Source organism: Parambassis ranga, chromosome 3, assembly GCF_900634625.1.
Source record: "Parambassis ranga chromosome 3, fParRan2.1, whole genome shotgun sequence".
Classification (NCBI taxonomy): domain Eukaryota; kingdom Metazoa; phylum Chordata; class Actinopteri; family Ambassidae; genus Parambassis; species Parambassis ranga.
In genome coordinates, this window is record NC_041024.1 from 9,146,258 (window position 1) to 9,173,860 (window position 27,603).

A 27,603-nucleotide genomic window follows, 5' to 3' on the forward strand; every position below is an offset into this window, starting at 1 on the left:
CTGTCTTTTTACAGCTTCTATCAGTGAACAAATGAGGCTGAAAACAAATCAGCTTTATCCATGTAAATATCTGCTGCGACAGACATAAATAAATACATGTTATACAAGTCTGTTAAAAACAACATGCTTTATTGACAACACTTATTTCTTCTTCCCAGAAAACAATGTGTGGTATGCTTCTGTAAAATAATATTTCTGGTAATACCTGTTTTTCTTGTTGGCAAAAATAATACTGTTTTTATCAGTGAGCGATCTGAATGACTGACAACAAAAAAACGTACCGAACGTATGATGAATACTAAATAGGTGGCTTTCATAAGTCGAAAACACTTTAGCAATTATTTCACGTTTGTTACCTATGATAAACAATGTGACACCTCAGTCATCTCCTACATTGTTTTGATTGCAACTGAATTCATGATGCTTTTCAATCCGGCATTATCTTGTATGTATTCACACACACACACACACACACACACACACACACCGCCTACATAAATATGAGCATTTCAACACAAGTTTGTCAGCCTGATAATAAAAGGCATTTATTCCCCGTGTAGGTGGCTGTTGATGGAAAACGGGGGATTACTTATTCCAACATATGGCGAAGTTTTGCTGTTCAGTACAGAAAGCATGGCTAACACTGATGTAAGTAGAGGAGAGGACGACTGGTACCTGAGCTCTACCTTCAAGGTTTGTTTAGTGTTTTACACCAAGTCTTGTAAAAAAAAGCATTGCTGCACTGACCTCTAAGTACATTTACAAATGCAATAATCCACAGCTGCCTCTAGATGGCAGCGCAAGCAGCGCTTTCCTTTGTTTGCCTCTGTAGATCTGCAGGTGCTAATCCATGAAAAGCAGCAGACGAAAACCTCCAACAATGTAAACACAGTTAAAATACTCTTGGCTATGATCTAGATGTTCATTTGAAAAAAGTCTAACATGTGAGTGAAACCTACTGTCATGTAAACTGAATAGCCCTGTAGCTCTTTACAGTGCTGCCTCTTTGTTTTTTTAAATCCTACAACAGAAAAAAGTGGAAATCAGTGCAGTTTGCAATGTGCCCATCAGGTTCTCTTTGTGTACAGACACAGCAAAAAGTAAGGAAACTAATTAAATGCAGACTTTTAAAGGATTATAAATACACATGAGTTTTCTCAGGTATACATTTTGCTCTCTTGTTAAAGGTTTTCTTCTTCGCTCTATGAGAAGAGTTTTACAATTGTAACAATATGATTCTGCTGGTGCTGAGCTCAAAAAGCATGCTGCTCTATCCAATCTTCAGTACGAGTACAAAATGTGGATGTTTTCACTCACTCACTCAGTGAAGGTGAATCACACTGTCCTAACTTGTACATTAATAAAACCAAATGAAAACATTTAGCACTGTATTCTAAAATAGGCCATTTGTTTAACCCGCACCAAACACACACACACACACACAAGCACCATCACTCTGCTCCCAGTGTGATTGTTAGAGAGCCACGCATTCACAATCTCAGTGAAAATAATAAAGATCATTTTTCACTTTCCTCACGCTAACAGACTTAACATGCAGGTTTTAAACACATGGTTCCATTCAAAAATGTAAGAGGCCACATACTACTGCATCTATAACCTAATCCTCTGCATGTGCTCGAAAGCTCACCGACTCTCACTGTGCCCAGAGTGTGTGTTAGTGAGTCCGCAGTAGAAGTTCAAAGCTACACCCACTGGTAATTTGAGTGCGCAGGATCAGCGTACCCATCATTTCCACATTGTAACTCCAAAAGTCTGTCTACGCCGGCAGACGATAACAACAAACTAAAAAGACAGTTTCCTCTTCTGTTGATTCCACTTCCTGCTTTCCATTCTGAACTGGTTTTCCAGGTCATTCCCCATCCAAGGCATCTTTTGCAGTTGGAAGAACAATCTTAATGACAAGCTGCAGATAGGCTTACTGAGAAGTAGTCTCTTTTTGGCTCATTTTACATCAAAACCTCATTCAGAAAAACGAAAAATCGGAAGAAACGCAAACTCCATCTGCCTGCATGAAGCCGGGGTGAACATTATGTCATGTTGCGTTTACTCCCTGTCACAATAGGCCGAGCAAACTCCACAAAGTCATCAATGAGGACAGGCCAGGCCCCTGAGGAGAGACAGGGTGTTTGTCACATCTATATGTGATGTTTAGTGAGCATGAGATAATAAAACATGTCAGACTCAATGGTTTGTAAACGTAGTAATTATTCTCAGGTGAGGGATAATCTATACAAAAAATTAATTCATTAAATAATCATTAATGTGCAGTCAATCAGGAGGTATTTGGTTTGAATATGACTGTGTACATGCTCTCACCTTCCTCATCATAGTTTGACATGTCATCTGCAATCATATTGCCAAAGTCCAGTAGGAGATTCCATGTGTCTTTGGGGATCGACCGTTTGTGGTGCTCCTGAATGCAGAACAGAAATATTATTATAAGTTCTGTAGTTTCAACGTCTGAAAAGTTCAACCTGAACTCTGCTCATGATTTGGAGATTGCATCAAACTCCTGCTTCTTACATATTGGAACATGCTTAAAATATATTGAAAGTCACTTTATCCAGCCAACACATTAGAAGAACAACTACACAAAGACAAACAAGGAGAAAACAAGACTGCTTCACTCACTAACAAAAAGCGGTTCCAGAGATCCAGGAACTTAAAGCGACCTGTGAGAACTAGATTCCAGTAAGCCACAGCCATCTCCAGGTCTTTGAAGAAAAACAGACAAGTTGTCACAGCTCCATTTAAAAACAGTCCTGTGTAAATCTGTAGCTTACCTAAACCTTTCTGACCAGGATTCTTAGCAAAATTAAAAGTGAACTGGTAGAAGTCCTTGAACTTTCCTGTGTCTTTCAGCTCCTGCTCTAATCTGGGAAGGATGGCCTTGAGTTTTTCTGGACTGTCACAACTAGAGACGACAACAAAGATACAATAAAGTATGACTGATGAGTCAGACATGCAGCAGAATCCACCATCAAATACTCACCCCAGGTCCACCATGCCATCCAGGAACTCTTTCCTGCTGAACTCACATTGTGTGGCCGCTCTGAACTTCCATGCCACCACGAGTATGCTCATGCTGGCTGGGTCCAGAGTGAGGTCGTCACAGAACTGCTGGATCCCATCGATGCCTATCTTATTCTCATCCTGGGGGTCTGCAAAGATGACAAGAAAAGTGAGAAAGTGCTGATTTGTTTTGATCAAAGGAGGAGGAGACATCACCTGCAAACACTTGCCTTTGTATCTGTTGTAGAGCTGTTCCAGCTTCTTGCGGTCCACCGAGGTTTTCATGGATTCTTTGTAGTAGACGTCTGGGTTCTGGAAGTAGTTGTCTGTGGCAACTTCTAGTTTCCAGTCATTCTGAGTCAGGCAGTACACAGCTGTCCTCTCCCCAGCCTGAGTGAAGGACATAAACTGCCGAACCTTGTCCTTCTGCGATGATTTCAACTTGTGCTGCAAAAGCAAGCAGACACACAGATGAGTGCAGGACCAGAATTTAAACAGAATCAGACACACACACACACACATTTTCTCTCTGTTTAAGTTGTCAGACACCTGATATATAGCGATTAATCAAATCAATGCACCCCAAGTTTCTAGGTCTTTCAGACAGGTACCTGCTTTGCTGGACTTTTAATCCAACTTTGGGATGCATGCAAAATTCAAGTTGTTTCCGTAGTTTACAAAACACCTCGTCTTGTCAAATAATCTAGTCGGTCATGGGGAGTCTGTGCAGAACTGCAGACTTGACCCACCCGATCATCAAACAACAGATTCACCGTGACAGGCCAGTACTGGGCGCCCCAGATTTCCTGGGCAAAGGGGAGGAGGGGGGGACGTTTGATCCTGCAGCCTCTCCTGACCCGGAGCAGCAGCAGCGGCGGCGGCGGCAGCAACAGCAGCAGCAGCACAGCCCAGCTACCAAAAAGGGAAAGGTACGTGGAGCCAGGAGTACGGATGTCCGATCTCAAAATACCAACCACTGACCTTCCATTTCCCCTCATATTCCCGACATACATCACCCTGATAACGCGACACTTGGCTGAGGACAACCGGTCCCCCATACTGCGGTGCCCCCTTACCGGTATTAACGGCCCTCATCGGTCTAAGGGACATGTTTAACGGGGCAAAACAACTCTCCTTGTATCTGGTTTTGATCTTACCTACCATTTTATCACCCGCTGTTTTAGCCAACTTGATATCCAATTCCCCGATGCGCATGTGCGAAAAGAACGGAGCTACTGTTATGTCAGTGGAATCATGGGAATTGTAGTTCTGTTAAAGTGCCATTCAACAGGCCCTGGTAACACCTAGCTTAACCGCTGTGTGTATTAGCTGACATATTCGGGCAAAAATACTCACCCTCTTATTAATTAATACGACTCCCTATTCAAGGGAAGTATCAAAGAATTAATGTACATTTAATATAACGTGTCATCACACAGTTTTTATCACGACCTGGCGAAGTAAACTCAGCCTTACATAAGTTTAAATTGTGTTATATTTTTAAAAAGACATCACAACATGCTAAACACCTGTGCCAATGTGTCGAAAAATAAACTTTACTCACGAAGAGTTGCAACTTAACACACTTGACAGTCAAGCGTAAAGATCATCAACATCTGAAAACTACAACTCCCATATCAAATCTGATAACGATGTTTCGGAAGTAATCTGAAGATGGATCTAAATTATATCGAGACGATTATATTTAGAAAACAATACAACATTCGTACAGTTTTAGCTGCGGTTTATGCTTCTTCATGACGTGTTTGAGGAGCTGTTGCTGCTGTCAGCGTACGCGACAGCTGCTTCCTTGCTAATGTTAGCAAAGTTGTGTTAGCGTTGTGTCATGGGAGTGTGAGTGGACTCAGCTGGCTGGGGCTAGTCTGACAGCTTCGAGGTACTGGGAGATCAACTTGGATCTACTTGAAAAAAAATCCAGGGCAGAAATCTGGTTTAACCTTATCCGACTCGAAATGTAGCTTTAGAAGTGGTTTCATAGACAGCAGTCGTGCTGTACCTACCTTAAGAAAGTGTCGTTAGCCTCCTTTTTTGCTAGCACCTACAGTGTTACCGACGGCAGGAGGTCGGAGTAAACATGAAGTTGTTGGCCAAGTAAAACGGTGAACGCCTGCATCGACGCTGGCTTCAGCTATGTGGCAGGGGGAGGAGGGGTGTCGGCGGCGGCGGCGGTGCGGCACAACAGCATAATTGTTCTCGTCTTCTTCTGCTGCTGTTTCCTCAGTCGTGGAGTTGAGATCCAGGAAAGAGCGCACGATTTACTCAGGTAGTTGCATCCTTTCTTTACTCATCTGTTGATTAATACGTTGTAGTTAAGTAATCTGTGTTTGAGACATTGAACAAGTGTACGATGATGTACTATGATCCGGAAGAAACGTTTTGTATTACCCTGTGTGGACTTATAATTCATGCACCCATTAGTGCAAAGTTTAAGTACTCAAAATACTTCCTGCACTTTACTCATGTTGCCATCCATATTATTAGTATTATAATCAGCTATATATGTGTCCATATATTGTTTATTTATGTGCTTCATCACCAAGCAAAATCTGTAATATCAATTGACTACTTTTATACTGTTTTGTACTTTTTTGTGAATAATCCAAATACCACTTTGACCACAAAGAAAAAAACTGTTGTGACTGTAGCTATGTCAAGATGTTTTCAGTTGTGGCTGTTCTCTAATCTAAATATCAAATTCAGGGTTCTTAAAGTGTGTGTGTGTGTGTGTGTGTGTGTGTGCTAGCTTGTTTTTGTCAGCAGCCGAGGTCAGAACAGTGGTGCCACTGATTTCCAGCATCAGTAGCTGCAGTGGCTGCAGGCCAGTCAAAGGAGGAACGGGCAAAGGAAGAGTTTGGAAAGTAAAGATCACCCAGCCTGACTCATGCTGACAAAGCTGTGGACCAGCTTGGCTGTGAGTTTAATGCATTCACTCAGTCTGTTTGTGTAATGAGAGATTTAAATCAAGTAATCCAGCATTGCTAAAGTCAGTTGTAGGCGTAGGTGGAATGTGTAAGTGTGACCTGTTTAGTCAAGTGAGGTGTTATTAAACAGTAGGAGCAGCCAGGACACAGGTGAGCAAAACCAGCTGTTCAGCTGTGAGCACACCCTGCCTAATGAGCCGTCTGTTGAGGTGACAATAGTCAGAGGCTAAACAGAAAATAGAGTAGCTGACAAGAAGCAAGTGTATCAGATGATGTGGAGGGAGACATAACAAAACAAATGTTAGTTTGTTTGTCTTGCAGTTCTTTCAAGGCCCATCTGCAGCTCAGTAAAAACCCTTTTTGTCTTTCTAAACTGTTTGTGACTAAATCAGGAGTAAAGATATATACAATAGGAAGTCTTTACAGTTGCAGATTATCATGCTGTTTTCCACTTCCAGTACACCTTGTACTCAAACCTCACACCCTGGTGAAGCCCTAAGTAGAGGTTTAGATGCAGGTCGTATGTTTGCTGATGTGCCTTGGCCTGGTGGAGGCACTTGCCGTGCTGCAGAGAGACCAGGTGGCCCAGCATGCCATCAAACTCTATCGGAGCAAGGGGGCTACACAGAGCCACAGCTGGGTGGCCGGAAACTGCAAGAAGCTGGTGGGTCTCCTGCGTCAGAAGAATGTGGTGGTCAAGAAGCTGGCTGCTGCTGCAGTGGCTGTCGGGAAAGACAGAGGTCTCTCAGAGGCTGAGAAGCACTTCCAGGTACCAGAGAATAGATGCTTATCGACAAAGCAATGTCTAAGCTTAATTTTTACATATACAGAGAAGATTAGATCCTGCTGCATTAATCAGTGCCTCTTACTCACATAAGTTACAGACTGATTGGTCTCTGTCTGTATTAAGGTGCATACGCTGGAGGTTTTCCAAAAGGAGCTAAATGAGAGTGAGAACCTGGTTTTCCAGGCAGTGCAAGGCCTGCAGAGGGCGCTGCAGGGAGACTACAGAGATGTGGTCAACATGAAGGAGAGCAGCAGACAGAGGCTGGAGGCCCTCAGGGAGGCAGCCATAAAGGTGAGGTCAATTTAAAATCCCATATTAGTCTAACATGCACGTCTGGATTCAGGGAGCAACCAGAGAAGACTCACCCCAACACTGTTAGAAACTGCATGCTCCATACTGTGAAAACCAGTGTTGTCCTATGCTGAAAACTTTGTTGCAACCTTTTCAGGAAGAACAGGAGTATGTGGAGCTGGTGGCTGCTGAGAAGCACCAGCAGGAAGCTGTTAAGAGTGCCTTGGCCCAGAACAAGACTCTGTCCATGCTGGATGAGATCCTGGAGGATGTCAGGAAGGCAGCAGACCGACTAGAAGAGGAGATTGAGGAGCATGCCTTTGATAACAACAAACAGGTGAATAGAGTTCTGATGTTTTCAGATTGAATAGTTATGTTCAACAACAAACCATATTGTGTCACTGTGTAGATGAAAGGAGTGAATGTAGAAGCGGTGCTGAGAGTGGAGGAAGATGAGGAGAATGGGGGGAAGAGGAAGAACAAATCCAGGCAGAAGGAAGTGGAGGATGACTTGGGGCTGAGCATGCTCATTGACTCACAGAATAACCAGTATGTTCTCACTAAGCCACGAGACTCAACAATGCCAAGAGCCGACCATCACTTCATTAAGGTCAGTTACATCCTGTTTTTATGCAGGTTTTCCCAATAAAACTTTGTATTATAATACTGTGATTTTTTTTTATTGCTTGTTTGTGCAGGACCTGGTGTCAGTGGTGATGCTCTCCCTCCCCTGTGGCTGGATTTGCACTCTGATGGGTCTTCCTCCCATGTTTGGATATATCATCTGTGGAGTCCTGCTGGGTCCTTCTGGCCTCAACAGCATCAAGGTATGAGACTGCAGTGTCTGATCAGATGTACTAACACTGAGCTCATGTCTTATGTCTGTTTGTTCTTATGTTTGTGTCTTACAGTCTATGGTTCAAGTGGAGACTCTGGGGGAGTTGGGTGTCTTCTTCACTCTCTTTGTGGTGGGACTTGAGTTCTCACCTGAGCGCCTTCGAAAGGTAAATGCAGTCCTTTGAAAGACACTGGCCATCTTAAGTGTCACAACATGCAAAAGCAAAGTGCAATGCTAATGATGTGAGGACATATATATTATAAATGTCCATACATGCATGCATTCTGTCAGTCCTGGACACACAGAAGTGTCAGTACTGCATATGGTCCCAGTTGGAGCTCTGATTGTGATGGAAATATGCCTATACATGCAGGTATGGAAGACTTCTGTTCAGGGTTCATGCTACCTGAGTCTGCTGATGGTGGGGGCCGGTTTGCTGTGGGGACAAGTCCTGCGTATTCGACCCACTCAGACAGTCTTCATTTCCACCTGCCTGTCTCTGTCCAGCACTCCACTAGTGTCCCGCTTCCTGGCTGGAGGAAGCAGGGGGGACAAGGAAGGTATGTGTGGGAGTGTTGGAACATGTAGTTTTTATATGGTCTGAATACACAGTAACCTGACCACGTGTGGAACAGGGGAACTGGACTACAGCAGTGTTCTCCTCGGTATGTTAGTGATGCAAGATGTTCAGCTGGGCCTCTTCATTGCTGTCATGCCGACTCTGATTCAGGCGCAGAGTGGAGATTTGGGCAGGTCAGGTCGTTTTTCAGTTGTTTGTGCATGTGTCTTCTCTCATGATAACACACATTGTAAGTCTCTTGTTCTTTTTATGCACACAGTTTTCTGTTTGGAAGTCTTCACGTGCTGTACCTCCTGGCCCAGGTCCTGGCGTCTCTGGCTGTTGTGCTGCTGCTGTGTTTGTTACTCAGATCCTTCCTGATTGGTCCTTATTACAAGAAGCTGCACGCTGAGAGCAAAGGCAACAAGGAGATCCTGGTGCTGGGGATGGCAGCCTTTGTCTTTTTCATGCTGACTGTATGCTCATTGAAATTCTGTATGTATTTTTTGACGTGGTGTCTGCTTGTGTTGATGTTTCTCTTGCTGACTTGCAGGTAACAGAGTTTCTGGATGTTTCGATGGAGCTGGGGTGCTTCCTGGCTGGGGCTTTGCTGTCCTCACAGGGTCACATGGTCACTGCAGAGGTCATGGGATGCATCGAGCCAATCAGAGATTTCCTTGCCATCATCTTCTTTGCTTCTATTGGTCAGGCTGAACCCAGATTTATGGTTGTGTATTGTGTATTATATGTTGACATTGAGACCTGACTGAATCATCCTGTGATGCTGCAGGTCTCCACGTGTTCCCTACGTTTGTGCTTTATGAACTCACCATCCTGGTGGCACTAACACTCACACTCGTCATTATGAAGGTATGTTTTTCTCTAGTTTTAGTTAGTCGTTTGTGTTGTTTCTTCCCCATGTTTTGTTTTATGACTTTTCATTTCCTTCCAGTTTATGATGGCTGTGCTGGTGCTGTCGGCCATCTTGCCTCCAAGCTCTCGACACATACGGTGGATCGTCTCAGCTGGTCTGGCTCAGGTCAGCGAGTTCTCCTTCGTCTTAGGGAGTCGTGCACGTCGAGCTGGTATAATCTCCAGAGAGGTCAGTGATTATTCACGGCTATTGATTTGTAAGTTGTTGACCACTCATTAGTGACTGTGATTTGATTTGGTGTGCCTCTGCTCAGGTGTACCTGCTGGTCCTCAGCGTCACCACTCTCAGTTTGCTGCTGGCGCCTCTGCTGTGGAGAGTTACCACACACAAATGGGTTTCCCGCACGGAACGCAAGACAGTCACATGACCAGTCAGTCTTCAGGGCCCAAAAGTTTGTATGTATGTTTTACAGAGCAGGCTCATGTCATTCCAGGTGGATTAAAGCTTGCTCTTCTTGTTAATGTAAACCTGCTGCTCTGCTTTAGAGAAGAGAAGAGGACTCTTCTTCTAAAATGCCTCGTTCGGACTGTTATAAAAGACGTCCATTACATTTTCCCCTAATCAGCCACGGACATGGGCCGTCTATATTCTGAGCAGTGTTACATACAAGCAATAGATCCCCTATAGCGTTTCATATCCTATCTTAAAATAGTTTTAGAACATCTATGGGTACTCAATCCTGTTTGGGTTAAACCGTCGAAGGCTTGACAGCATCTGCTTAAAAGCACATCAGCTTTACAGTTACAGAGAAGAAGCACAAAGGACTTGAGATCCTTTCAGACCTTTGGAGGATCTTTAAGTGTTAAAGAGAGACACACTATTCTGCTATTTGAACCTCATGTTTGCCTCTTCAAATCACATGGACCAAGTCCTGTAGTTCAGAAACCTGATCTTTTCTTTCATTTTATGTAAAAGGGAATTATTTTTGTATTACATTAAAATGACCTTCATTGCCTTCCCTATTAATGATGGTATTTATGACCAGAGTTTTCACATTCTGCTTCTGTTAATGTGAACTCCTTCTGTCTGCTGTATTTAATTGATGGTACATTTAGTTGATTTCTGATTGTAGCACTACTGTGAATTTATGCAAAAGAACACACTTAATGGAAAGTTCTAGTTATTCTCCATACCTCTCTTCTCATCTCATCTCACATGGTACATTACACTGCACTAAAACACTAAGAATGTAGATAAAAACATACAACATTAGGGAGCAGTTACATTTAAAGAAAAAAATCCCGCACTAGTTATCACTGGATGAACATAATGTGCCTGCTCGACGCTCCTCTGCACTAGGAAGACTTCGAGGAGTATAATCTCGCTGTGAGAGAGCACATCTCACGTTGTGAACATCCATGTCTCGTAATGCATCATGTGCGAAGTAAATGTGTGTAAAACAGAAGTTTCTCAATATCCTGATATTGTTTTTAAACATTTTCGCACAGTATGATAACAGAGAGGCGATTTTGGTTTACGTGTGCGTGATTGACTGACATTCCGAGACGCCGCGAAGTGCAGTTTCCATCCAAACGTTAATGTATTTTTTAAATGTCAAATTCTTTTATTTATTAAAAATAAAACATCTAAGAAATATTGTTGTTGTTGTTACTTTGTTTTTGCATTGTTTTTTGGGGGGAAACATGAAATTTAGTTTCTGTGCTGGGGAGTTAAGAGTCATCAATAAACTTAAAAAAATAGAGGACATTTTAAGATATAAATGTCCCTTCCAATCAAGCCTGTCACCCTTAAGAGTCTTCATTGTGGCATATAAATTTTGTGTGCACACAATTCATGCATACAATATGTAAATGCTGTAAGCAGGAAAAATGACAAAATGATGTGAATTTCCATGTTGATCATATGCATCTTTCATTGCATGGACAATAAAAAGTCTCTCTCACACACACACACACACTGACAAGTTAATTAAGGCAGATGAAGAGACAGGTTCACGTAAAAACATTCATCAGTATAAGCTATATTATGGAAATGACAGATTCAAAAAACCCAGTGTAATATGTACACACTGAATGAGACAGACCTACATGTGTTAAAGTGTGTGTGTGTGTGTGTGTAAGCGTGTGAGCACACATCTAAGCTGATAACCTACAAACTCTGCAGTCAGCACATTTCTGAAAAACCATCATCATCCTATTAGTGGGAGTAGATAGGGGCCGGTTACAGAGGAATCATTTTCATTCTGATTGTCAGATAAACACCAAAGCACCAGAAGCTGGAATTTATAATTATTGAGGAAATTCATGTCTTCGTTCATTTTATTTGACATGCCATGAATTCACCTGAAGGATCTAAATGAGCGTGCCTTCAGAGGCTCACATGAAGTTGAAGAATCACTCTGCAAATCGTGTTTAAAGTGAAATAACTGTCACTTATGTGATTATCTGAAAAGCTCCAGTTTGGTGTTATTTCACTGCTTTGAGGTAGAATACGACCTTCCCCTCGTAGGGGTCGTGGATGTTTTCATAGCTGATCTTGTCTGACACCGCTCTGCACTGGATCTTAGCTTGCTTCTCTCTGACCAGGTTGAACCGAACAGCAACCAGTGGGTTGGCATAAGTTGGCTGAAAAACACAGAAAGTGGAAACAGACTGTGGTTATGATCATGTGTTTGACCTGAATTCTGTATTTCTAGTACAGTGTGATGTGAGGTAAAATGTGCTTCTCTTGTTTACCTGTGCCAGTTTTCCATAGTAAGGGAAGTAAGACAGATCCATAATTCCCCTTTCAGGGAAATACTCAATTTTGTCCACATTGTTCTGCCCTTCCTGTAAGTCAAAGCAAAGGTTCTTCATATCAAAGGTTAGCACAGACACAATTTATACATTGATAAAAACAGTATTTTTGGACTGGGGACTAAATGTCAAAGCAACTGTACACTTACCAGTATAGTGCAGTTGACATATGGGGGATGATTGGTGTGATTAGAAGGCAAAAAGTTAATGATCTGTAGATAAAACACAGCTTTAATAATGTGGCTATTTACTGCAATGTATTTATTTTTATTTGTGCACATACCCTGTTCATTTTAATGATGACACAAGGCATGGTGGAGTTGTAGCCAAAGGTTGGGTCCTCAAGTCCTGAACATTGGCCCAGCATGCTTTGCTTAAAGGGGCACGCCCACTTGGTGTGGTGAGGGGCAGAGAAGGTGTTCTGGATGAAGTACTTCCCCTGAGTGCAGTTATATCTGTTGCACTCCGTCTGCATTGTGTCATTGTAGGCTGCAGGATCGTCAGGAAAAACATCTTAAATCTGCACTTATAAGATGAGATATTTCTCTGTTTAATAATACTCACGCTTCAGGAAGCTGTGAAGGATGTTGGCCATCTTCATCCAGCTGGCTTTGTCTGATGTGTTGTAGGTGATTTCAACGTCTTCCTCTCCATAGGTGTCCGGCCACACCATCACTCCTAAAAGGGCAAACGGAGCATGTTAAGAGGCACCGAGGCTTCATTTTTTATTGTCTTATCTGTTGTTGTTGTTTTACCAGGAGATTTTAGCCGATCTTGGTAGTCAGGGGCGTACGGACACAACGTGTACATGAGGACCCAGATGGCCAAAGAAAACAGGCCAGTCATGACCACATAGAAGGCCACATAATACAAGCTGATGTACACTGTGAAGGAGAGAAAATCAGTTCAGGTTAACACACGCTACTAACCTACAAAGTGTAATAATTCATAATTCATATAATCCATATTGGAGTCAACGCAAAGGCCAAGATGTCCTCTGAGCTGATGTATATTAGATAATAAGATCAAACAAGAAGGAAAAGGACAAAGCTTATCTCTCCCAGCTGTAGTCATTTGAAAAGGGCGGAAAAAGTCCTGGAACATTATGATCACACGACGTGTGCTTGAATACATGTCTGTATGTTCAACATTCTCCTTAAACGACAGAGGCTGAAAGTCCGCCCTGTTGACTGCACTGATGAGTAAAACAGACATTTACATCATGATGTTCTGTTTTTGTAAGAAAATACAAACCCTATAATATATATGGGACAAACTCCTTGAAAACTCAGATACTTACATTTTATAATTATATTAGGGTCTAATCAAATTGTACTTGTTCAGATTGATTTTATTTTTATTTTAGTATTTAGTGTTAGTGAAATAACACCTTCTAGCCAATATTATGTATAAAGGTCAGCATCATTGTGAACAAACTAATATTTGGACCTTTTCATTTCTTGATTGTTGTTTCAATGTTTTGATTAGTTTGGAAGGATTTTCATGTGTTTATAGGAAACAAAGTCATTGCTGAAATAAAAGTAAGCAACATGGACAAAAGTAAAAGTCCATGTTAAAAAATCATTATAACATGTCATAAGAGGCACTGCAGTGTCAGATAAGTGCCACTTATCTGGATATTCCTGCAGCAAACATTGCATGTATGCTGTATATTACCCCATTTCTCTGGTGTTCTCCCCATGAGCGTTCCATTGTCTGAGTTCCACACAAAATGGCCAAAGTCTTCACATCGCTGCCCACAGGTCCTCTTCTCCTTCAGCGTGGCCATGACGACTCTCCACAGCACACCTCACTCAGCTCTACTTTGTTTTCCACAATCAGGACTCAAGCAGTAATATGTGTTTCTGCTCACTCCTCTCTCTCCCAGATCTCATTCTCTTCTGGTCTCTTACAGTTCAGACTCACTGCCTGGAGTACAGACGGATGCATGTGTTATCTGTCATTCAGTATTTATTAGGTCGAGATAAGGTGGGCATTCAGCACGTAGAAACTGGTAAACTTCCTGTCGTCCTCTAAACCTTAGAGAAAAGTCATTATGGACGGCTGGCAGAGAACATTCAAGGTGAACGACTGTGGTTGGGTTTGAATGATTGACGCAATGAAATATATGAAAATAACCAAAGCTTGCTTCAAGTTGGTTCAACTACGAGCCCTTTGCTGCTTATTTTTTGTCACTTTACATAGAATCTATGGATGTAAAAATGCTTAAACACAAAGAGTGAGTTGCAGTCAAAGGTCCACGCCTGAAAGTCACGGTTAAAAAGCACTATATGTATGAGCAGAGATTCTGCTGAAACACCGAGCATACATGCCATATTCTTCCCTCTTTCTCTCTTTCAGTTTCGGCCATTTTCCTCCATCATGTTCCCTCCTCCTCTCCAGCACATGGGTTAGCAGAGGATAAAGCATTACAGAGTTACAGCCGTGATAAATCCATTTGGGGAAAGGTGATGAGTCAGGCAGATCCGCATGTGTGTTAGCATGTGTGTGCATTACAGGAGGAGTTCTCTGCGGCTGTCTGCTGCCAGCAGATGTACAACACACTCTGATTCACTAGAGGAATCGACATCACACCTGTGTACATTACCCTCAGCTGCTCTCACCTCCAGAGGGTGACCTCTTTCTTCTTCTGTGACACCATGGATATCGGTGGCCTGACAACAGTAGTGGCCAACTCTGCCTACATCTCAGCCCGTGGGAGCCTTGATGGCACTGCCAACCCTGCTGCCAGCCGAGACAAGAAGTACCACTCCCGCTTGAAGCTCCCTCATATCACAGTGTGTGAAGATCTGCGGGAGACTTTGGACCTGGGTTTCCAGACGGTGTGTGTGGAGCAGCCCATCGGCAAACGTCTTTTCCGGGAGTTCCTGGAGTCCAACAATGAGTATAAAGGCCCCTGCCGCCTGTGGAAGGATATCGAGGAATACAACATGGCTGAAGATGAAGACAGAGTCCAGAAAGCGAGCAAGATCCTGTCAAGGTACATGGAGCCTGGTGCCAAATACTACTGCCCCTTTCTGCCAGAAAATGGCATCACAAAGGTGAAAGAGAAACACAAGGATGCTGGTGATGATCTCCTCAATGAGACTATGGACAACGTGATGGACTTTCTCAAAGAAGTGCCCTACACTTTCTTCCTGGAGAGCATGTATCTGAAGAGGTTCCTGCAGTGGAAGTGGCTGGAGATGCAGCCAATGGCAGAGGATTGGTTCCTGGATTTTCGTATTTTGGGTAAAGGGGGTTTTGGAGAGGTGTCTGCATGTCAGATGAAGGCCACAGGGAAACTGTACGCCTGCAAGAAGCTCAACAAGAAGAGACTGAAGAAGAGAAAAGGCTATGACGTAAGTGACAATTAAGGCAGACACAAGATGTGGAGTTTGCACCTCATCTTCTGCAGGTCCTTACAGATTCTGTGTAATCCTGGAGCCTTGCCGACAACATTAGGCACCTTTGGCTTATATGATTAGTCCCCCTCAGCGTTAGTACATTTTGATCTCCTTATAAAGTGCCAATCCTGCCATGTTTATAAATGGAGCAGGTCTGAAGAGGATTTCTTACATTTAATCCACAAAACAACAACAACAACAACAACACAAATGAAAAGTTTTCCAAACACAAAATGAATATTTTACTTGGAGTAGACAGGATGCTGCTGTTCTCTTCTGCCTGTAGGGGGCGATGGTGGAGAAAAGGATCCTGGCTCGAGTTCACAGCAGGTTCATCGTCACTTTGGCGTACGCCTTCCAGACAAAAACAGAGTTGTGTCTGGTTATGACTATCATGAACGGAGGAGACCTGAGGTTAGATCATAAAGCATTGAAATGGACATCATTTAAAAATTTATTTGAGGTCATGTGTCACATGGTACCACATAACCCGCCCCCTCCAGTCTCTGTGGAGTTCATGATGAGTATTTGCTTGGCTGTCTCTATAGGTATCACATCTATAATGTGGATGAAAACAACCCTGGTTTTGATGAGCCACGGGCCTGCTACTATGCTGCTCAGATCATCCAGGGCATGGAGCACCTCCACCAGAAGAGGATCATTTACAGAGACCTCAAACCAGAGAATGTGCTACTGGATAATCAAGGTCGAGCCGCTTTAAAGATCTTCTCTCTTTCGGTCCCATTCATGGCCTACTGAGGTCAAAACACACACTCCTCCTTACCCTTAACACAAGGGCATCTTGGAGTTATCATACTCCTGCAGGTTAAACAGCTTTTCATATCTGTGACGTGCTCAGCTGCTGTTGACATTACTCTGCTGTTTGTCCTCACAGGTAACGTCCGTATCTCTGACCTTGGACTGGCTGTGGAGTTGGCTGACGATCAGTTCAAGATCAAGGGCTACGCTGGGACTCCAGGTACAGTCAGAACTAAACCATCCACCTCATCATACAGTAGGATCTGTAAACACAAGCCCACAGCTTCACTGTTTATCTACCAACGAGTGACATTTATCCTGTGGCAGGTGATACCACATGGTGCATTTACCTCTACAACCAGTGTTGATAAAAGGGCCTGTTTTGTGTCACCTGCAGGCTTTATGGCCCCGGAGCTGCTAAAAGGAGAAGAGTACGACTACTCTGTGGATTATTTCACTCTGGGTGTCACTCTGTATGAGTTTCTGGCCGCCAAGGGGCCCTTTAGGACCCGAGGAGAGAAGGTAGGCACGTTGTTTCTTCATTTTACTTTTCACATGTTGTTAGATGTTTATTTGCTTTTAGCAACAGTTTTCAAAAGCTCAACTTTGCCAACATGTGGCCTGATGCTGAAATATGAAGCACACTGATGTTTTTGTCAGTAGTACTGTAGAGTGTTCTTTCTGCAGCTGTGCAGGAGAAAGAGCTTTTTATATGTTTTTCTTTGCTTTGTTTTGTTCAAGGTAGAGAACAAGGAGTTGAAAAAGCGCATCCTGAATGATCTAGTAACTTACCCTGAGAAGTTCAGTGAGAGCGCTCGGTCCATCTGCGAAGGCCTGCTGCACAAAGAGGTCGACAAGAGACTCGGCTTCAGGAGCGGGTCATGTGACGAGCTGAGGGCGCACCCATTTTTCAGTGACATTAACTGGAGGAAACTAAATGCAGGTCAGTGTCAAACACAAACAAATGTCCCAACTGTTTCATTTAATGTTTGTACACTCAGTTTGCACCACCTCCACATACTTTTTTGAAGTTCATTGATATATTCTTGTCTGTATTATCAATTTGTGGTTGTTAATATAAGAATTTTGGGGCTTTCTTCAGAGAAAAGTTAACTTGCAAACTTAACAGTTTGCCTTTAAACAAATCAAAGGTACACTTGCAAAACAAAATGTCCACATGGGGTCGCTGTTCAGACTCTGTCTGGTTCTTTCTTTTCTTGGTTACCATGCTATCTTTGACCCTTCCTGCAAACCTCTAAATCAGGATAAGGAAAACATGAAAGCCCCTAACGCTGAAGTTGTCCTGTGCATCTTTCTGTGTCTCCTCAGGGATCCTGACGCCCCCTTTCGTGCCAGACTCCAAGACCGTTTATGCCAAGGACATTGATGATGTCGGGGCCTTCTCCACAGTTAAAGGTGTGCAGCTGGTAGACAAGGATGATGATTTCTTCAACGAGTTCGCCACAGGAAACATCTCCATCCCCTGGCAAGAGGAGATGATTGAAACCGGGATCTATGGAGAGCTCACAGTCTGGGGCCCAGGTGACACTTTGCCCAACGACTTGCGACGTGAATCCATCCTGGAGCAGCCACCGAAATCCTCCACCTGCACAGTGTCGTAAGAGGCTGCGACGACCAAATACCTCCTGTTTAATGCTGATTTTGTTAGGCACTGTTAAGCACTTTTTATACCAAAGGTCAGCACAGGTCAGTGGTGGATATGAAAGGGATTGAACAACACAATGCTAGCCAAAAGGTTCACAGGTAATGTGACAAATGCTTTGAAAGCCTTTTACAGTTCAGTGTATGTGCACTGATGCACTGATGCTGTTTGTAACATTGTGACCTGTGTTAGAGTATTACAGTAAATGATGGAAATGTTATTTTTGTCCATCTGTTAAATGTGTATGGACTGACAAATATATACAAATGTCAGTGTTAACTTTTTTTTTGTTGTTACAATAGTTTCACAGCTTCAGAAGTGTAAATAAGCAGCAAATGCTGCAGAGATGTCTATGAAATACAATAAATATTTTGACAATAAAACTAGGAGGAAATACTGTTCTTGCATTTTGCGTATTTGCACGGTTGTGTTGGTTCACTGTGGACAATAGGAAGCTCTCTGCTATCAAAGTCACCTCAGTGTGTCATCACTGCTCTGATCCAATGAGCTTCTCTGTCTGCCTTCAGGCTCATTGGCCTGACTTGACTTGAATTAAGTAGCATCTTGGGGCTAGCTTTAGCATGCCATTCATCATCAACTGTAAGTCACGTTTTCAAGCAAGCAACAATGCAGCTACAAACTGCACCGATGCAGGCTCTGGAGAGCACCTGTAGTGTAGTCAGTCAGAGGGCCGGACTGCAGGTCAGTATGCAGATCTGGAGACAGAGAGAGCAATAGAGAGAGGAATAGAACACGTAAAAACTGAAGGAGCAACATGAAAAAAGGAAACGTATTTCCACTAATAGCCTGTAGGGGGCACTATAATCACATTTTTTCTTCCAGATAACCTCTGCAGCATCATCACCACTCAAGCACCCAACAGCCTGCACTTATTAAAAGTCAACAGAAATTCATTGTGCCCACTATTTTCTGTATAAAACACAGTGTTTACACATACTCTGTGTTGTTAAATGAAGTTGTAAACTTCTGCAGTTGTGTTAGATAATATTTTTTCTGAGGTGAATACAGAGAGCTGATTGGTCTCTCTCTCTCTCTCTCTCTCTCTCTTCCTCTCTCTCTCTCTTTTAGGCTTCAGGTAACTTAAACCCTGCTGAGCTCAGAGAGTATCAGCTCTGGTACAGATGTATGTGGGATAATTCTCCTGTTTATGAGCCCAATGTGTGGATCATAAAAAGAAGGCCACTCTCAACTCATCACTGGATCGCCCCTTAGAGGATGAAGACTGTGTTTTAAATCTACTGGGACAGAAACTGCCACTGTTCATCCACCGGGTCTACGTTCTTGTTTCTGAGATTAAATTCTTCCTGACGGAGTCAACATGCAGCAGCCTGAAACTCCTCAGACAGCTCAACCAACCACAGCCACAGAAATACTGGATCCAACAGGTACAACTCTTAAAGCAGTCTTTTAAAGTAGAAGCTAGACTAGATTATTTCTCTGAATGATTTCACAGTCTTTGTGTTTTGTGAGTGGAGCTTATGGCCATAACATACTCCAGGATCATCCTGAATGTAAAGAGGCTGTTTCTTCCTCACATTCAGTTGAGTATCTGCGTCGGAGGAGGACGGCTCTGTGGCTGACTGTCTCTCTGCTGGCTCTGGCTGTGGTGGTGCTGGTTGTGGGTCTGACTGCAGCCACTCGTACTGACAATGTGCCTGTTGCTGGACATTATGCTGGCATCACCGTGAGTGACGCATGCACAGTCCTAAAATATTTTTTTAAAAATGGACTCCTCAGCTAAAAAAAAAATGTTCTTTTTGTCTTCCAGCTCAGTTTTGGAGCATTTCTGGGTATTGTCGGCATCCACTTGGTGGAAAACCGTAAATCAATGGTGAGTCTGTGCTTCAACATGACTACACATGGACCCCCCCACACACACACACATTCATATATTTACACATTAGGACTTTCAAAGACAGTAATTAAAAGAGAGACGACAGCTATGACTTAAAGAACCAATGCATAACATTTAGTGACATCTAGTGGTGAGCTTGTAAATTGTCCAGTCTTTGGTTACCATGGAAACATGGAGGCACAATAACAGAGAATGGATAACTACAAGACAATAACTTTGAATGTGTTAATTTAGATTTATTGATTGATATTGCTCATGTTAATAACATTTCTTGTCTTCATTGTGAGTCACATGCCCTCAACGCCACATGATTTATTCAGCTGTCTGTGTTTAATAATTCACTGTGGAACCGTACGTTTTTATCCTTATGTCTACAACATGGACTCAAACTGAGCCATGTTGCATTGACACTGCAGCCTCCTGTTCTTTTTCAAGGTGACTTCAGTCAGCTTTTTGAGTCATTGTTCCTGGAAAATGGGACATATCAATCTATATACACACTATAAAACAGAGGGTTATGTTATCGACTTTGCAAATTTACCAAACTGTTTTACAGGAAATCGCTCTTTTATGAGATAGAAAGCAAATCTGATTACTTTATGGTGATGTAATGTGTTTTTGACCCCTGTGCCCGGGTCAGTGTACGTGACTGGATCTGCGGTCACGGGAAGTGAATGCATTTGTCACAGGACTTCAATGACAAGAGGGGGGAATTGCATTAGCATCGGTCAGGTGCTGACAGGGCTTTATTCCAGTCAGGATCACAGGTATAATGTCATCAAAGTACCATACATCTCTGTGCTCTGTGTTATTACCAATTCGTAGGAGAGGCACCTACAGGTGGACTGAATATGTACGTAAAATCCACGCTTCTAGAGGACTGCACGTCTGCACTGCAGACAGAGCTGACCTCCAATCAGTCTGAAGCTTGTGACTATAGTCAAGTGGGCAACAAATGCAGTGAAGACAAGCGGCATTGAGAAGCTTCTGTGTCATTTAAGTAGTAAGGATCACATTCTCACTACACGAAACCCAGTGTGAGACTTCTCCTTATTCTGAACAGTACACCGCTGACACAGAAACCTCAGCGGACTGGAAATCCTTGTTTATCACCTCTGACTTCGTCCTTATTGTGTCCAACACAATTTGACCAATAGAGAATACACAACAGTGCAATTTTTCTTCTTCTTTGAAGGCACGGAATCCCTTGTCACAAGATTTTATTTTATCTCAATGTAAAGGAAAATCACCAGAAAGTATTATTACTGTAATTTAATTACATAAAGAGCTGAGGTTCTTCTCCTTCCAAACATTAATTTATCGTCTCCTTACAAGCTTTTTACATTACACCTAAAAAAATGTCTGCCCTTTTATAGTTTAAATTAAATATAAATTGGCTACAAGTCTCATCCACTAAGAAGGCTGCAGTGTTACTGAAAATCATTCCTTATAGTGTATTAACAAAAGCTGAAAGATGGATGGATGTGTGTCCTCTCTACCTGTCAGCGTGACAGTGAGTGTGTGTTGTGAATTTTTCATGGGGTGTCCGAGGTGTTATGTGCCTGTTCAGATCACACTGCTGCAGTGTACAGTGTCTGATCTGCTCTACAAGGCTGCGCCCTCCAAAGATGACAACAGGTTTATTTCATTAAGTTGAATGTTTGCTATGCTTTTTGTTGGTTTTATTAGTTTTTCGTTCGTGTGTGTCCTTATATGTGTGAACAGACACAGTAAACTTCCTGGCATCATTAAACTTTAACGTTCTGATTGCTGCCACCGGTCTACAGTGTCTTCCATAAGGCACGTTGGGCGCTCTGACACAGGTGTCCTCTTCCCTCCTGCGTCTGAGGCTCGCACTGTAACACGAGAGCTGACTGGCAGAGCAAAGCCGCTCATTAAAGAACAACTAGCCGTACCACACAATGGCCCGGACACCTGAGAGCTCCAGAGCTTCTGTCGCTTCCTGGATCGCTCAACCCATTTGGTCCTGTGACCTTATAAAGCAGCAGATGGATGGTTTGATGTGGTTTGAACTGTAAACAGTCAAGAGAAGTGACAAGTTCATCTGCTGCTGCCAAAGCTCAAGAAAATGAAGCAATTAAAATGTTTTTTAAAGTAATCTTAATTATAAAGATAATAACAGAGGCAATAGGAAACAAAAAGATGAATTATTATTCACATTTTAACTTTAATGTTTTTATTCTTTGATGCACCACTTGGAGGTTGATTGCGGTTTATCTCAAATAAATATTGTCCTGAAAAAGCCTATAATAATTTTTTTTTCATTTTTTCCCAGCTGAATCAATATCTCACTCAACAGTGTAATGAAATCCCTATAATGTAAAAACCATCGTAGAAAACCTGCTGGCATGAAACAGGATGCGATCCCGGTTCATTAGACTGGACTCACATCACAGAGTTTCTCTAGATTCCAGTGTTTAATGTCACACGTTTCACTGGTAGTTGTTGAGTAAAGCGTTACAAATCTTAATGACAGGTTTCATTTCATCTGTTAAAAGGATCGTGGAGCATAAAATTCTGCCTGTAAAAGGTGGAAAAAAGGAAAAAGCTCCCGTTGTATCTGCTCTCAGGGTGCTGCTCTGATAACAAGCTTCACTGCTCTCATATCCTGTCAGGTTTCTAACTGCTTCATGTAGCCTCTGCTGTAGTTACTGTCTTTATCTCATGGTCACCTTGCAGCTTCACAGAGCAGAACAGTGAACCTTTAAAGGGCTGTATTTTACCCAGCAGGCCCTGGGGCGATCACTTCTTATTAGCAGTGTGTCCAGGTGTGGTCATGATTGGACAGTCGACCGCTGAGCAAATGGACCTTGCAGTGGTCAGCGACTTTAGTTACATAACTTGATAGGTATCTTTACTGAAGCTATAAAACTCCTCCTGGCGTCTTTATCACTTCACACTACCGTCTTTAGTTCTCCTAAACTTGTGTCACGCGTTTCTTTGTCTTTGTAGTATTCAGAGTAAGAATTCAGGACCTCCACCTAAACTGTAAGATTGTTAAAATTCAATGTAAAGGTGGAGCCAAACACAGACGAAACAAGAAGATAAATAATGATCAATTCTAAAAGAAAAGATAAATTAAACAAAAACGTGAGCTTGAATGAATAAAGCTGAGAAAAAAAGCAAACGCTAAAACAACACACATGGGACCAATGCAGAGTGGCAACAGGAACAAAGACAAACTGACAAAAGGAACCCAAGGGTTAACGAGACGCAGGTGAAGACAACCAGGCATCAACAAGGAGGGAAACTGCACCACTCAAAAACAGAAACATCCATCTATATGTACATATATATCAAATATAGTTCAAACTTAAAAGTCAGATATTATTAAATATAATAATAAACTCAAACAGGATGACCTCATGTCACAGCTGACTAAGCTCTACAAAAACCAAATACACACAACTGTCTCAGCAGAACATAGTGAAGATATTGGGATGGTGGGGACCGAAGAGAGGTAAAACAAACATTACATTAAAATTCACCATTTGAACAGAGACACTGACTGACAAAAATATTAGGCAGTTACAAAGTAAATGTGCTAATTTGCTCATTTGAAATTCTGTTAAAAGGTTTTACTACGTATATATGTAAAGAATGTATATTTTGTTTGTGTGTGTGTGTGTGTGTGTGTGTGTGTGTACAGTACTAGATTCCCAAGGATAAGGACAGGTTTGGGTGCTGTGGATGCTTTATGTGCCAGCAGCTGGTGCTATGGTAATGTGAAGTAGTGCACTTGTCAGGCTCTATTGTCTCGGCTACTGGCCTCATCTCCCACTTGCAGCCCATAAAAGCAGAGTCATTTAGACCGCTAATGAAGTGGAGAGTCTGGACGAGTGGCAGATAAAACCCACCCAGAAAAAAAAAGCCCATCTCCTCAGCCTGGCTCTGAAAGTTCATTTTCAACATCTTCACAGCTCGTATAAAGTTTATATATTGTGGACTCACTTGGTGTAGACTTGTGTTTAGTTAAATTAGACAGTGGACCTATCCTTTAGGCTTTGTATGGACAGAAATGTTGGCATAAAAACGAGGTATCGATTTAAGGGATGTTCCTTCCCTTCTTGTTTTAGGATACAGAAAACCTACAGATGTTTTCACTTAAACACTATGAATAAGGGAAAAAATAATTTAGGATTTCTTATTGATTAAAGGTCTTTTTGAGTGGAAGAGGTGTACATACAGACTGCTATATAAAAAGAAAAGTTCATGTTTCATTTTATTTTTTAGTCTTAGAGGAGCGATGGAACCAGCAGATGCTCAGTGATAAAGTTTATGATCAGACATCTGTGATCGGCCAGCTGGGTCTGCTGGGCTGTGTGATGTCACAAAATGCCTGACAGTAGAAACTGTAAAGAAGAGGCAGGAGCGTGCCAACTCATGCAGTACAAACGTGAGGTTATTGATCATTGATCAGAGCAGATAACAGTGTGTGTGTGTGTGTGTGTGTGTGAGAGAGAGAGAGAGAGAGAGAGAAAGAGTAGAGGAAATTAGATTGACCTTACTGCTACAGCAGGCCGTCCTTCTGTTCTGTATGTCGCTTCTTTGCCTGTAAATCAGACACAAACCTCTTTAGTGTTGGCACCGCTTGAAGTCGTACATTTCCTTTATCGTCCTGCAGCCGGACGCTGCAGATGACCAATCAGGACAAACAAGAGCAGAGATACACTGTGTGTGAAGTTTATCATCAAATCCTGATTTTAATGTTATATAGAGCAAAGTCCTGCTTAATGAAAAAACGTACAGCTTCAGGACCCTTGAAATATAAACTTTTTTTACCTTCTCTTTTCTCTCTTCTTCTCTTTAAGCTTGTGGCGTCGATAGTCTTCATCAGCTTTGGAGTCATCACGTCCTTTTTCTGTGCCATTGTGGATGGCATCATCGCTTCAGAGTATATTGTAAGTATCCAAGGCTGAACACACAGAAACATGTCGTACACTGTCATCCATTCACAGAACACATCTAATCAAACATGTTGAGGTTGACAGAAGGTGTCACTGCAGAAACACAGGTCAGGATTGCTGGTTAGATCAGATGTTGTGCAGATGCAGGCTGATCAGAACTAATCTCAGTGTTCGACCTGCAGATAGCCACTGGGTCACATGAGGGATCTTTCAGCTCAGCACGGCTGATTGGATGTGTCTCAGAAAGAGAAAATAAACAAATTTACTGTACTTTACACTTACTTAATTTATGTGTGAATAAATGAAAAATAGCAAGGGTCAAACAAGGCCATTGATGCTTTTTTTGCAGAGATATGAAATGCCTAAATGTCCCTGTAAGACTTTAAAAACCTCTACCAAGTCCTGGATATCGATCCACAGTGCTATTAAACTTGTGCAGATCATATTTATTTTGCACCCCCAGGACAATAAAAGTCATATTTATTGCACATATTGCATAAAGTTCAGGGAGGTTTAATGAGGTGGGCTTTGTGGTCCGGGGCTGCGGACAGTTCTGAGCAGATACACGTTGTAAACCTTCACTGCTGCAGTGACTCAAAGAAGGTGGAGGAGGGTGGACTGATGCCAGACTTCACATCCACACATATGTAATTTACTCTATCACAGACATACTATATAAATTGTTTCTGTTTCAGGATATACGGCCCTTGCAGGAGGACATGTGTGCATTTTACACCAGTGGATTGGGCTATGCTTACGACAGCTACTACACTGAGGTGATAAAATATACACCAAAAATCTGATTTTTTTTTAAACTTTCATCTTCTCCATGTGCTAGCTAATGTCATTGTATCGAGGAGAAGGCAGAAAATTCTATATTTGATTTTAGGGTGAACTGTCCCTTTAATATATCTGTCTCTATGAGCACATAAGGAGACCACGTTGCAACAGTTCTTTCTTGAAAGTGTTTAGTGCCCTCTAGTGGTCAAAGTTAGTTAAATTGCATAGATTTCCTGTGAACAATATAATAATCCAGTTTCATGTGTTACTGGCTGTTGTTTTATTTTAAATGATGCTTTTAAACCTCTGCAGGTGGCATGTCGTTCATTCGAGAAGACATGCAAACTGAAACTGAGGAGCAACACCTGCTACTGCTGCCATCTGTACAACTGTGAGAGGTGAGACGCTGCGTGGACCTGAGCAACATCGAGCTGCACATGTGAATATGTGAACAATAAGCTGGATTTAGAGCATCATTTTGTGATCATTGTGTGTGGGAAGGGGGGGAGGTTATCCACCACAGATGAAGAGCTTTCCAAAATGTTTCTATTTTTTGTGACAGGTAGCGGTTATTATTCCACCTGCCAAGTCAAACATGTTGTTGCATGATTTTTAATTTCTAGCAGTTAAAATCATAAACCACAAGTCCATACCAGCTCACGCCTGTGCTGTGCTGCTCCTCCTCTTCCAGCCTAGATTACCACACAGAGTACTACGAGTTCACCGGGGTCAGCAGCTGCTGGGATGTTACCCATCTGTACCGTATGCTCTGGGCCTCGGTTGTGCTCAATGTTATCGCCATGTTCCTTGGCATCCTCAATGCAGCCATCCTGGGAGCCTACAAGGACATGGTAAGTTTAAAGGTGCCTACAGCTTTGAACAACTTTGAACATCAGTTTTAGCCCTGAAGTTCCTGAGCTTTTGTTTAGAAAAATTAAAACATCTCACAGAATTCTAATTTCCTCAGAACATCAGGACATTATCCCTAAAAAAACACAACCTTATTCTTTAAAATATTACAAGTTTATTTGTAATAAAATTATGACTTAATTTTCAAAGGCTCTATTGACCAAACTGTAACTTTAACAGAACACAGATGTTGTTATTTTTTTCTATTCTCATAAAATTGTGATGTCGCCATGCTTAAACTTTAGTCTTGTAAAATTCCGACTTTATTCTCGTAAAATATTATGACATTGTTCTGTAAACTTTTGTAAAATTCCAACTTTAGAGTTAATATTCTGACTTTATTTTTTTTTTTAAATTCAACTCTCGTCTTGATAATTACATTATGTTTCAAGCATTCCTACTGTTTCCTGCAGCAGAAGCCGTCCCCTCAGATAGCCGCTAGCCCAGCGCCACCTCCTCACATCCTGTACAATCCAACCCAGCATTTGCTCACCTACACCGGCTTCTGTCCTTTGGGACAGGCTCTCCCCGCCTACCCCAACTACCCCATGCCCATGCAGGTACAGCAGCCAAGAACAAAATGAAACTAAGAATTCAAGAGAGCAGGTGCAAACTGTGAAAACATATGTAAAACAGATGCTTCGGTGTCAGGGCTCTGGTGTTGATTATAACTAAATGGAAGAAGGTATCCACAATACTGAGATGTTTTTTATACTTCAGAAAGATTTATGAGTAACTGTTAACATGCTAACATTAATCATTATACCTGCTACTACAGTGAGAGGGAGAAAAATGAAAAACACATGTCACATAAAAATATCAGGAAGTATTACAGGAATCTTTGGCAGGGTGCCTACATACCACAGCAACCTACCACTCCCCGTCTCTTCTCCTCTTCTCCCACAGCACAACAACAACTTCCAGGCACCTGCTCCTCCCCAGAATATATCAGAAGGAGGCCCTGCTTCCACCTCCTGCCTGTCCGATGAGTGCCAGCAGCCATCTCAGCTTCCCAGCCAGCCACAGCCCGAGGGAGCCACCCAAGACCCAGGAGGCTACATGCTGACCCCCAACGCTCCTGTCCTCTATGGATCCTCCTACAGCGCTTTTGAGAAACCTCCACCTTACGCCTGCTGAGCCC

At 42.4% G+C, this 27,603-nt stretch overlaps 5 protein-coding genes across 7 annotated transcripts; 3 read left to right on the forward strand and 2 right to left on the reverse strand.

Annotated features, from left to right (window-relative positions):
• Positions 1 to 484: 484 nt before the first annotated feature.
• dcun1d2b (DCN1, defective in cullin neddylation 1, domain containing 2b) lies at positions 485 to 5,193 on the reverse strand. Of its 2 annotated transcripts, none has more exons than XM_028401099.1 (7): positions 5,055 to 5,193; positions 3,264 to 3,480; positions 3,014 to 3,182; positions 2,805 to 2,935; positions 2,653 to 2,735; positions 2,338 to 2,434; positions 485 to 2,128 (listed from the first exon to the last, which is right to left on the reverse strand). In XM_028401099.1, the coding sequence occupies exons 2-7, from the start codon at positions 3,436 to 3,438 to the stop codon at positions 2,049 to 2,051; spliced, it is 735 nt and encodes a 244-aa protein (XP_028256900.1). In that variant the 5' UTR covers positions 3,439 to 3,480; positions 5,055 to 5,193; the 3' UTR covers positions 485 to 2,048. The 2 variants fall into 2 exon arrangements, with proteins under 2 accessions (XP_028256900.1, XP_028256901.1); XM_028401100.1 differs by lacking the exon at positions 5,055 to 5,193 and adding an exon at positions 4,764 to 4,852.
• On the forward strand, positions 5,183 to 10,978 carry tmco3 (transmembrane and coiled-coil domains 3). 2 transcript variants are annotated; one of them, XM_028401096.1, is made up of 15 exons: positions 5,183 to 5,317; positions 5,798 to 5,965; positions 6,434 to 6,744; positions 6,886 to 7,053; positions 7,211 to 7,390; positions 7,463 to 7,663; positions 7,752 to 7,880; positions 7,965 to 8,057; positions 8,265 to 8,451; positions 8,527 to 8,644; positions 8,731 to 8,926; positions 9,004 to 9,154; positions 9,241 to 9,320; positions 9,403 to 9,552; positions 9,638 to 10,978. In XM_028401096.1, the coding sequence occupies exons 3-15, from the start codon at positions 6,487 to 6,489 to the stop codon at positions 9,749 to 9,751; spliced, it is 2,025 nt and encodes a 674-aa protein (XP_028256897.1). In that variant the 5' UTR covers positions 5,183 to 5,317; positions 5,798 to 5,965; positions 6,434 to 6,486; the 3' UTR covers positions 9,752 to 10,978. The 2 variants fall into 2 exon arrangements, with proteins under 2 accessions (XP_028256897.1, XP_028256898.1); XM_028401097.1 differs by having other exon boundaries at positions 5,240 to 5,317; positions 5,815 to 5,965.
• Positions 10,979 to 11,237: 259 nt separating this feature from the next.
• On the reverse strand, positions 11,238 to 14,097 carry LOC114432958 (potassium-transporting ATPase subunit beta-like). Its single transcript, XM_028401098.1, has 7 exons — positions 13,818 to 14,097; positions 12,896 to 13,024; positions 12,705 to 12,818; positions 12,424 to 12,629; positions 12,290 to 12,352; positions 12,081 to 12,173; positions 11,238 to 11,969 (listed from the first exon to the last, which is right to left on the reverse strand). The coding sequence occupies exons 1-7, from the start codon at positions 13,927 to 13,929 to the stop codon at positions 11,811 to 11,813; spliced, it is 876 nt and encodes a 291-aa protein (XP_028256899.1). The 5' UTR covers positions 13,930 to 14,097; the 3' UTR covers positions 11,238 to 11,810.
• Positions 14,098 to 14,800: 703 nt separating this feature from the next.
• On the forward strand, positions 14,801 to 18,168 carry grk1a (G protein-coupled receptor kinase 1 a). Its single transcript, XM_028401674.1, has 7 exons — positions 14,801 to 15,502; positions 15,834 to 15,961; positions 16,096 to 16,253; positions 16,443 to 16,526; positions 16,704 to 16,828; positions 17,048 to 17,249; positions 17,636 to 18,168. Exons 1-7 carry the CDS (start codon positions 14,801 to 14,803, stop codon positions 17,926 to 17,928), a joined length of 1,692 nt encoding a protein of 563 aa, XP_028257475.1. The 3' UTR covers positions 17,929 to 18,168.
• A 1,140-nt stretch (positions 18,169 to 19,308) lies between these two features.
• On the forward strand, positions 19,309 to 27,599 carry tmem255b (transmembrane protein 255B). Its single transcript, XM_028402419.1, has 9 exons — positions 19,309 to 19,375; positions 19,532 to 19,674; positions 19,759 to 19,821; positions 24,678 to 24,767; positions 25,469 to 25,549; positions 25,866 to 25,951; positions 26,245 to 26,404; positions 26,876 to 27,022; positions 27,369 to 27,599. The coding sequence occupies exons 1-9, from the start codon at positions 19,309 to 19,311 to the stop codon at positions 27,597 to 27,599; spliced, it is 1,068 nt and encodes a 355-aa protein (XP_028258220.1).
• Positions 27,600 to 27,603: the final 4 nt, after the last annotated feature.

What these genes read in the sequence shown, in the direction of transcription:
- tmco3 (XM_028401096.1), top strand. Translation starts at nt 6,487, where the DNA reads ATGCAGGTCGTATGTTTGCTGATGTGCCTTGGCCTGGTGGAGGCACTT. An exon ending in CATCTTCTTTGCTTCTATTG is followed by an intron (nt 9,155 to 9,240) that starts GTCAGGCTGAAC and finishes GTGATGCTGCAG; the next exon opens with GTCTCCACGTGTTCCCTACG. An exon ending in TCACACTCGTCATTATGAAG is followed by an intron (nt 9,321 to 9,402) that starts GTATGTTTTTCT and finishes ATTTCCTTCCAG; the next exon opens with TTTATGATGGCTGTGCTGGT.
- tmem255b (XM_028402419.1), top strand. Translation starts at nt 19,309, where the DNA reads ATGCAGCAGCCTGAAACTCCTCAGACAGCTCAACCAACCACAGCCACA. An exon ending in TGGAAAACCGTAAATCAATG is followed by an intron (nt 19,822 to 24,677) that starts GTGAGTCTGTGC and finishes CTTCTCTTTAAG; the next exon opens with CTTGTGGCGTCGATAGTCTT. An exon ending in ACGACAGCTACTACACTGAG is followed by an intron (nt 25,550 to 25,865) that starts GTGATAAAATAT and finishes AAACCTCTGCAG; the next exon opens with GTGGCATGTCGTTCATTCGA.
- grk1a (XM_028401674.1), top strand. Translation starts at nt 14,801, where the DNA reads ATGGATATCGGTGGCCTGACAACAGTAGTGGCCAACTCTGCCTACATC. An exon ending in ATGAACGGAGGAGACCTGAG is followed by an intron (nt 15,962 to 16,095) that starts GTTAGATCATAA and finishes CTGTCTCTATAG; the next exon opens with GTATCACATCTATAATGTGG. An exon ending in TTAGGACCCGAGGAGAGAAG is followed by an intron (nt 16,829 to 17,047) that starts GTAGGCACGTTG and finishes GTTTTGTTCAAG; the next exon opens with GTAGAGAACAAGGAGTTGAA.
- dcun1d2b (XM_028401099.1), bottom strand. Translation starts at nt 3,438, where the DNA reads ATGTCCTTCACTCAGGCTGGGGAGAGGACAGCTGTGTACTGCCTGACT. An exon ending in GCTCTACAACAGATACAAAG is followed by an intron (nt 3,183 to 3,263) that starts GCAAGTGTTTGC and finishes TCATCTTTGCAG; the next exon opens with ACCCCCAGGATGAGAATAAG. An exon ending in GTCAAACTATGATGAGGAAG is followed by an intron (nt 2,129 to 2,337) that starts GTGAGAGCATGT and finishes GTCTCTCCTCAG; the next exon opens with GGGCCTGGCCTGTCCTCATT.
- LOC114432958 (XM_028401098.1), bottom strand. Translation starts at nt 13,929, where the DNA reads ATGGCCACGCTGAAGGAGAAGAGGACCTGTGGGCAGCGATGTGAAGAC. An exon ending in GAGAACACCAGAGAAATGGG is followed by an intron (nt 13,025 to 13,817) that starts GTAATATACAGC and finishes TCTCCTTCACAG; the next exon opens with TGTACATCAGCTTGTATTAT. An exon ending in ACTATGGAAAACTGGCACAG is followed by an intron (nt 11,970 to 12,080) that starts GTAAACAAGAGA and finishes TGTGTTTTTCAG; the next exon opens with CCAACTTATGCCAACCCACT.